Source organism: Delphinapterus leucas, chromosome 17 (genome assembly GCF_059928025.1).
Source record: "Delphinapterus leucas isolate spDelLeu-1000000601 "Yukka" chromosome 17, BTC_Dleu_Yukka2, whole genome shotgun sequence".
In the NCBI taxonomy this organism is placed as follows: Eukaryota; Metazoa; Chordata; class Mammalia; order Artiodactyla; family Monodontidae; genus Delphinapterus; species Delphinapterus leucas.
In genome coordinates, this window is record NC_143145.1 from 57,060,886 (window position 1) to 57,071,063 (window position 10,178).

At 34.6% G+C, this 10,178-nt stretch overlaps 1 protein-coding gene and 1 non-coding gene across 7 annotated transcripts in view; both read right to left on the reverse strand.

Moving 5' to 3' along the window:
• WWP1 (WW domain containing E3 ubiquitin protein ligase 1) overlaps nt 1-10,178 on the reverse strand; it is a 117,273-nt gene that overhangs the window by 73,772 nt on the left and 33,323 nt on the right. For all 6 annotated transcript variants that reach the window (XM_089898994.1, XM_022555059.3, XM_089898990.1 and 3 more), the window contains 2 exons: nt 9,397-9,487; nt 580-718 (listed from right to left, as the gene is read on the reverse strand). In XM_089898994.1, coding sequence (XP_089755120.1) covers nt 580-718; nt 9,397-9,466 — 209 coding nt within the window. In that variant the 5' untranslated portion in view covers nt 9,467-9,487. The remainder of the gene's footprint in view (nt 1-579; nt 719-9,396; nt 9,488-10,178) is intronic.
• Nucleotides 4,921-5,030, reverse strand: LOC115803823 (U6 spliceosomal RNA). The gene has a single exon (XR_004024611.2). It is a non-coding gene; the product is annotated as a U6 spliceosomal RNA (small nuclear RNA).

Below are 10,178 nucleotides of genomic sequence, written 5' to 3' on the forward strand. Positions count from 1 at the left end.
GAATTCAGTTTATTTGAGGAAAAAATACTATATGAAACAGTAAACCACCTGAATTATAAATAAAAACAAATATTTACTTTCAAGTACATTAGGACTTTAATACCCAGATTAAAAGTTTTTGTAATTAACAAACCAAAACACCAGCAATACATCAAATGTCTCATTAAGACTTCAAAATAACACAATTTCTACTCGAACTAATACCTAAAGATTTAAGATAGTTGATTGCATTGGTTATAACACTTATACTATGCACAAATTTATAACATTATATTTCAGAAATGCCAAATGATTTTCTACCCTATTTATTTTTATAAGACAATAAGAAAAAATATTGCTATATGGAAAACATTAGTTTGTAAAGCAAAAATAAGGACTATTACGCTTCATTTCTAAATAAAATCAAAGAAACCAAAATTTTTTTCATACTTAAAATTGTCTAGTCACACTAAAAAATAGCATTCCTTACTCTGAAGTCATCTTACCAAAAAAACCCAAAAAACACCACCAAAAGAAAAACATTCCAAGAAGCACACTCTCTTTTAAAAATTTTGCATTCTTTATATACCAGATACTTACACAGTTAGCTGTTCATCCCATTTTGGATTAGAAGAACTACTGGATTTTGCTGTTTTCTTACTTTCTCCATCTACAACTACTTCTGTATATATTGCTGTTCCAAACCAGTTCTTTTTTCTTTTTAGTTTGGCACTAGAAACTAACAGAAACATGATAATCACTAGTGAATATATTTAGCCACAAAGTAGTATAAATCAATAAAAATGGAATTGTGCATCTTGTGCAACTCAAACTATTTTCACTGGCAGGATGGAGAAACAATATAAAACGGCTACTGTTAATGCCTGAGAACCATTTGACTTTAACAGCTTTATTGAAATAATTCACATAGCATATAATTCACTCATTTAAACTGCACAATAGTTTTAATATATTCACAGAGTTGTGCAACCATCACCATAAGTAATTTTAAAACATATTAATTACCCCCAAAAGAAACCCCATATCATTAAGCAGTCACCCTCCTATTCCATCCCACTTCCTCCCCACCAGCCCTAGGCAACTATTAACCTATTCTGCCTCTATAGATTTGCCAATTCTGGACAATTCATATAAATGAAATGGTCTTTTGTGACTGGCTTCTTTCATTTAGCATACTTTCAAAGTTCATCCATGTTGTAGTATGTACCAGTATTTTCGTTCATTTTATTGAAAAATAATATTCCACTGTATAGGCATACCACTTTTTATTTATCCACTCAGCAGTTGATATAGACATTTGGGTTGTTTCCAGTTTTGGGCTACTGTGTATAATACTGCTATAAACATTCACGTACAAGTTTTTGTGTGGACGTATGTTTTCATTTTCTTGGCATATACCTAGGAGTGGAATTGCTAGGTCATATGGTAACTCTGTTGAATAAATGCCGGGCTATTTTCCACAGTGGCTGTACCATTTTACACACCCAGCAGCAGTGTATAAGAGTTCTGATTTCTCCACATCCTTGCCAACCATTTGAACTTAATACTGAACTGCATCAAGCATCAAGAGAAAGGGAAGTGTCTTCAGATTCAATTTGCCTATCAACTTCTCTGCCAGGTAGAATTCATAACTTACCTATCTGAAATTACATAAACTTTGGCAATTTTTTAAAAAATGCTTTTCCTAGAAAGTTGATTTCAAAAAAAGGAGGAGGTATCTGCCTTTTCAAAGAAAAACTTTAAAATCAAAATGTCACTAGAAGTTAATCATAACCCTTTACAGAAAGTGAATTTTAAACTGAATTTACCTGACTTGGAGGAAGACTTGCTTAATTTAGGCTAAGCACTTGATTTTTAAATAATTTTTACAACTACTAATTCAAATGGGGAATACATACTTGCAGGGAAAAGTAATGACTACCAAGTAGTAATAAGAACTTATCAAGATTACATCTATAATCAACTACCTATGAACACTGTGGGTCTGAGATGAGAAAGGAGAAAGCCCCCTTCATGCCATACATGTACCCCATATTAAGAATATGAACATTAACAAGCTGATGTAAGCTTCCATTCTACTGTGAGCGAACAGTAATGTAAATCAGTAGTCACACAAATAAATCACCAAAATATGATATGAAAAACGCTGCAGCAAAAGTAGAGTATTTGAAATACGGTAGTCCTTAATTCACATTTGAAGAACAGGAAAAGATTCAAAGGAAATACTCTACTTAAGTACTGGCAACATAAAGGAATCAAAGAGTGTTCAATGTTATGTCTGAAGTGTTACTCTCAGGGTCTTGGCAAAACTCACTTCCATCCTTCTCTGTTCCAAACTGCATTAAATTCAACACTATTGAAGTGACAGAAAGCACAGACCTCTCCCAAGAAATCCCCCAATCAAAGTTCTTCACTCCAAATAAAAGTCATTTCCTCAGTATATGCAGGACTTATCTACACACTAGAAGAAGGCGAAGAAGGGGAAGGCACTGCTGGATGGTGTTAAAAGCATAGGATATCTTTTCAATAAATGGTGCTGGAACAACTGGACATGCACATGCAAACAAATAAATCTAAACACAGACCTTATACCCTTCATAAAAATTAACTCAAAATGCATCATAGACCTAAATGCAAAACACAAAACTATAAAACTCTAAGATAACACAGGAGAAAATTTAGATGACCTTGGGCATGGCAATGGATGCCATTTTAGATACAACACCAAAGGCATGATCCATGAAAGAAATATCCGATAAGGTGCACTTCATTAAAATTCAAAACTTCTGCGCTATGAAAGACAATGTCAAGAGAGTGAAAACGCAAGCCACAGACAGGGAGAAAATATTTGCAAAAGACATATCTGATAAAGAACTACTGTCAAAAAAACACAAAGAGCTCTTAAAAGTCAACAGTAAGAAAACAACCTCATGGGCCAAAGACCCTAACAGACACCTCACCAAAGAAGATATATGGATATGCATATGAAAAGCTCAACATCATATGTCATCAGGGAAATATAAACTAAAACAACAATGAGATACCATTACACACCTATTAGAATGGTCAAAATCTGGAACACTGACCACACCAAATGCTGGGGAGGATGTGGAACAACAGGAACTCTTATTCATCGTTGGTGGGGATGCAAAATGGTTCAGCCACTTCGGAAGACAGTCTGACGGTTTCTTAAAAACTAAACATAGGCTTACCATATGATCCGATAATTGCACTCCTTGGTATTTACCCAAAGGAGTTGAAAACTTATGTCCATACAAAAACCTCCACGTGGATATTTATAGCAGTTTTATTTATATAACTGTCCAAACTTCTAAGTAACCACGAAGTTCTTCAGTAGGTGAATGGATAAACGACTGGTATATCCAAACAATGGAATATCATTCACTGCTAAAAAGAAATGTCATCAAGTCATGGAGAGACATGGAGAAAATTTAAATGCATAATACTAAGTGAAAAAAGCCAATCTGAAAAGGCTGTATCTTGCATGATTCCAATTATATAACATTTTGGAAAAGGCAAAACTATGAAGAGTTCTGATAAAGATCAGCGGTTGCTAGGGACTGGGGAAGCATGGGTGAGGGATGAATAGATGGAGCACAGAGGATTTTTTGGGCAGTGAAAGTACTTCGTATAATACTATAATGATGGATACATGTCATTAGACTTTTGTCCAAACCCACAGAATGTACGCCACCAGGTGTGCACCCTAATGTAAACTATGAACTTAGGTGACTATGTAGGTTCATCATTTGTAATGAATGTAGCACTCTGGTGAGGGATGTTGATAATGGGGGAGGCTATGCATGTGTGGGGGTTGGCATATCTGGAAGTCTCTGTACTTTCCCCTCAATTTTGCTGTGGTTCCAAAGCTCCTCTTAAAAACAAAAGTGTTGGACACACCTGGGTTCATATTTTAACTCTGCCACTTGGCTAGACGTCTGACTTTAAGTAAGTCAATTAACCTCCCTGACCCTCAATTTTCTCATACTTTAAGTAAGTCAATTAACCTCCCTGACCCTCAATTTTCTCATCTGAAAAATAGGGGAACAATAAACAGTACCTGATTCTTAGGATTGGTGAGTGAAGGGATCCAAAGTACCATTATTATCAGTGAATGCCTAGCACCCAACAATAGTGACTATTACTCTATAACTATTATGACTTACTGTATAGTATTAACTCTTCTGAGTTAATTGCAGACATATTCAAAATATATCCATTGTATATTTTTAATTGGCACAGTCTTCAATAATACCAGATGCTGGCAGGGTAAGGAAAGTAATTTTTAAAAGCTAATTTTTAATCTCACAAGGAATTCATAACATGCTGGCAAAAATGTGCATATATAATAAATAACGAGAATACTATGATTTTAAATAACCAAAAGATAACCTCATTAATTCAAATAAGAATTCTAATTAGTGGAATACATAAGATAGATTTTATTTTCCTATTTCATGAGTTTCCTTTGGTGTTATACCAGAATATCCTCTATTGTAAGGTTATATAAATATGGGAAATCTATCAGAAAAAGAGTCCTCTGTGCATGTTAGAATTTAATATAACAATCCCATTCATAATAATACCACCCCCCTAAAATCTAGTAATAAACATAAGAAATGTACATACATGAAGATAACTATAAAACTTTACTGATGAACATAAAAAACTTGAAGGGAATGACATGATTATCCCTGGATTTAGAAATTTTAACACTGAAAGATTTCAATATCGCCAATTTAATACTTTTTATTTTTTTCATTTTACTTTAAACCTTTATTTTTTGAGCAGCTTAGGTTGGCAGCAAAATTGAGGGGGATTTTTCATAAACTCTCTGCTCCCACATACGCACAGCCTTCCCTGTTACCAAAGTGGTACCTTTGTTACAACTGATAAACTAAAAATACGGAACATTTCACGAATTTGCATGTCATCCTTGTTCAGGGGCCATGCTAATCTTCTTTACATTGTTCCAATTTTTTTAGTATATGTGCTGCTGAAGCGAGCACTTTAATACATTATTTTTAAATGACCTAAATGAAAGCACTAATATTGGGATTTTTGGGGGGCGGGGAGGACAGAGGAGAAGGGAAGAAAACTCTAAAATTCAAATGAAATGTGAAGAAAATTAGAGAATAATAAAGGCATATTTTAAAATGTAAAGTAATAATAGATTTCTCCCCCAATGTATTTCTTAAAAGTACTGTAAAATGAAAATAAAACAGCCTGACTGTGCTATAAGGGCAGAGGTGAAAAGAAAAGAACAAATAAGATGTTAGTACATGATAATGGTAGCATTTCAAATCAATGGGAAAAGGTAGATTATTCCATAAATGCTGAAGCATTTGAAAAGAATAAAGTTAAACCCATAATTCACAACACTCTTGCAAAAATATGATACGTAACGTTACATTTTTTAATTTAAAAATTAAACTATTAAGGTACTATAAGACACTATAGTTAAAAAATTATAAATGTGAATATAACAGCCCATTAGTTTTTCAATCTCAAATCTTATCTTCTTATCCATCTTGCACACTTTGTTTCTGTCACTTTCCTGTAGAAAGCCTGAAATCTAGACTAATGAAGATGATAACACTTCTGTGTACTATTAACTCTTATGTACAGCTGCTTCTCTATAGTACACGTTATAGCATGTTATGGTAGGTAGTTTTCACTTTGGCTTTTTTCTGTTACAGTTTTCCTGCTTTCATGACCAATATTCTTATTCTTATCTGTTGCTGCCAATCAGATATGGGTTACGAACAGAAATAAGAATAAAAATATATAAGCTAGGGCTTCCCTGGGGCGCAGTGGTTGAGAGTCCGCCTGCCAATGCAGGGGACACGGGTTCATGCCTCGGTCCGGGAAGATCACACATGCCGCGGAGCGGCTGGGCCCGTGAGCCATGGCTGTTGAGCCTGCGCGTCTGGAACCTGTGCTCCGCAACGGGAGAGGCCACAACAGGGAGAGACCCACGTACCACACACAAAAAAAAAACAAAAAAAAAAATTAAAGAAAAATCAATACAGAGGTCACTGTTACCTAATAAAAGGAGCAACAACCTAAGACCTTGCTTGGTTTCTTATTACTAATGGAAGGCATTTAATCTGATTCTCAGTTCCTTCCTTGGTAAAACTGGAGTACATATTTATTACATAAGGTACTGTTGGATCAATAAGATTGTGGATTTTAAGGTGTTTTGTAATTTAAAAAACCAGATCACCAAAATGAAAGAAAGGCAAAGGCAAGGAAAAACGAGAGGAAAAGCAAGGCACTAAAACCTGGTGCCATTTAGCACAGGTCCAAGTTTGGTTTCCCAAGAGCATCACTGTATTTCAAAGGAGAATAATAATTGATATGTGAAATGATAAATACTGTGGAGGCACTATCTTGGCTAATTACATTCCTTTGGTCCATACCTATTTTCCAATTGGTTCTCTAGACTTCGGTGATTCTATTAGCTACCTGATAGCTTCTCTGTAAGTTGCCTTTTGGCTCAAATCAGCTAGATCAGGTCTTTGCTACTTCAATTAAGTACTCATACATTAGGTAAAGAACAGGAAGAAAGTCACACCTCAGATATGTAGGCCACAGGTCCTGCACAAGCAACACTGTAACCAAATATACGGCTCTAAGCTTATGCAGAGCAAAAGCAGAAGTATTAGAAATTACACTTATAACTGGTTCTTAAGTGCAATACACATCAGAATCACCAGGAAATTGCTTCAAAACATGTAAGTTCTCAGTTCACAGAAAACTAAATACAAATATCCCTTAAACATGGCTCAACCTCACTTATAATGAGAGAAATGATATTTAAAATGACACGATACCACTTCTGACCTAACTGTCAACATGCCTGACAGCATATTTTGATGAGGCTATAGGAAAACAGGCATTCTCATAGACAGCTGGTGGGAACACAGAAATAGTACAGATCCTATGGAGAGGAACTTGGCAATATAGTTGGCCTTTGACCAACAGGGGTTTGAACTGCGTGGATCCGCTTACACGTAGGTTTTTTTAAAATAAGGACATACCGCAGTACTACACCATCAGCGGTTGGTTGAATCCATGGGTGTGCAACCATGGACACTGAGGGCTGACTGTAAAGTTATACACGGATTTTCAACTGCACAGGAGTCAGCACCCATAAACCCTGCAGTTCAGGGATCAACTGTGATTGACATTATTACACGTGCTTACTCTCTGACCCAGCAATCTCATTCTAGGATTCTATCCTAATGACACGAGCAAAAATAAGAAATGACATTCGCACGAAGCTCTTTACTGTAGCATAGCACTATCTGCAATAACAAAAGATGGTACCCAATGTCCATCAATAGGGGGCTAGCTGAATTAATTTTGGTATATCTAGTCAATAGAGTGCTGTGTAGCGATAAAAAGGTGTATGGAATACCCTGCTATGGATATTACTCCAGGATATTACTGTTAAATGAAGAAAAGCAAGGTGCAGAAACTAGGTGCTAAGAACTAGAGGGCTGGGAGGAGAGATGTGAATACATACACTGTGCATATCTGCTTATATTTTCAAAAAGAAGAAATGGAAGGATAAATGAACATAAATAAAAATGTTTACCAAAAGGGCAAGGGAGAGACGGGGGAGGAATGGGATAAAGTAGCCAGACTTCTCCAAATATACCTTAATTTAATAATTTTGACTCCAGAACTGTATAAATGTTTTATATGGTGATAAAACAAAATTAAATAAAAAGTAAATAACTAAAAGCAGTGAATCTAACTAGTCCAGTTGGTGGCATAACCAAATAGAAAATTAAGTTACTTTGAAATATGGTCCTCTGACTATACATCCTAAGGAGGGGAAGCTCACAAAGAAATCTTAAAACTGTGATGAGTGGGCCTGTTACTTTCGGTAATTTTAACTTTGCTATTCTGTGTATGTTAGGATAAAACAGATATAACTGTGTTAACGTCATTTAGAATTAAAATTCTGAGGTTAAGAGAAAAGAGATAGAAATATAAAGTCAAATGAAGTAAAAATAACTTTTTGCTCCTTTTAGTGGAAAATGGTTACTTAGAGGCTATAGCTATTATTTTGAATTGCAAATATCAGCATGAACTCAGGGTTTGTTTTTTGCTTTCTAAGACAATAAACATTTCCTAGCTCTTGTTCACTGAAAACTCCTAGAAACAACTGACCTCACAGTAATGAGTACCATGGGAATTACAGTATATCTCCTTCTTATTCTAAGCTCAATCCTGCCCCTCCTAAGGCAAATATTATTTCTAACGTTATAAGCATAGAGGCACATACAAACACCCCTCCTTTTTCACATCCATATGGTCACATACTAAACACACTATTCCACAACTTGCTCTTTCACTTAACAATATTATCTTAGAACTTGGCTCTTACTGGTACACGTATTCATTTATTTCATGTCATTGTTTATCTAGAATTGCACTGTCAGTCTTCTGCTATTAAAAACTCTCTCTCACTCTCTCTCTGTTACTTCTACTAATTTATCTTGTAGATATTTATATATAAAAAAGCTATATACATATATTATATATGGACATTATTTATATGCATAAATAATATAAATACCTACAAAATAAATTTCTACTAGTAAAATTGCTGGTTTAAGGACCACTCCTTGAATCATTATTCCAACTAGCTAAAATAAATTGTCTGAAGTCACCTAAAAAAAGGCTCTTTCATGCTTTTACATATGCTGTTCCCTCTCTCTCTCATGCTTTTAGCTGCCAATCTAATTTGAAATGAACTCTGAGCCCTCCTACAAGAGTCAAAGTGTTACCCTCTGTGAGTCTTTCTCTTACCCTATTCTCCTAGATCTATAGGCCATCTCCAATCGCAAGCAGACCTATGACACTTTCCTCTAAGCTCTCATTGCATCCAGTTAATGATCACTTTGCATGGTAACTGTCCATGCAAAACAAATCTGTCTCAACATTATATAGTAAGTTCCTGGGGTACTAGGGCCTGTGTTTTCATATACAGAATTCCACTTAAAAAATATTTGCCCAATGATTAAATGAATAGCTTAAATGGATGAAAAAAGGCTTTTAGCATCCTTCTCCATCCTAATAATCATTTAAGGACCAGCTCAATGGTGTTTATTCCAATACACAAATTCTCCCACCACCAGAGGATATAGCTTCTCTGCATCCAGCACAGGTTCAATAAATACTTACTGAATACATAAAATATTTTTAGAGGGTTTCTAGCTTTGAGGCCTATTGCAACAAATACACCATGGCATGAATCTAAAAGAAAATATACTTATGAAATAAGTCTGCTGAATTAGGTATTAAAAAGAAAGTTTCATCAAGGAACTACTATTTTAAATTATTGTGAAAATAACTTACCAGTTACCTGTAACTGTAACCTTCCACTGTCATTATTACTAGTATCAGACCTTGGTGAAGCAGTGGCCATGTCCCAAAATTCAGCTTAAACCTACAAAAAAGTTAATTTATTCATATATTAGAGATTATAATTTTCAATATGATTAACACTGTTTACTTGAATTAACCAAGAAACCACACTTAATAGAATATTTTCAACCCATCACATGTTGATATAGCCACAGCTGTCCCCCATTTAAAATTAAGACTTATTATTATTGTAAGAATTACAAGAGAATATGGCTAAGTAACCATATCTGGGTCAACTTGAGCAACAAAATAAATGATGGTACTAAGAATCCAGGGTCATGTGTTGATTTATAAATCAAACAAACACATAAATAATTTTTATATGTTTACTTTTACATATTATATAATATTATACAGTATTAATTTACTACCTGAACCACCTAAGTAAACTGTCCCTTTACTCTTTAATACTTTAGTATGTATTTCCTATGAATAAAAATATTCTCACAATACAATACAATAATAGAATTCAGGAACTTAGCTAGTACATTATTATCTAATATACAGTCCATATACTATAATTTCATCACCTGTCCCAACAATGTCCTTTATCATAATCTTTAAATACAGTACCTAGAGCAGGTTTATACATTACATTAAGTTGTCATGTCCCCAGTAAATCCTGCATGTTTCTTTTTATAGATGATTTTTTTCAAGTTCTGTTTCACTGCTCCACCCAATTTTTAGTTTTTAAATAAAATACAAAGCAGCTT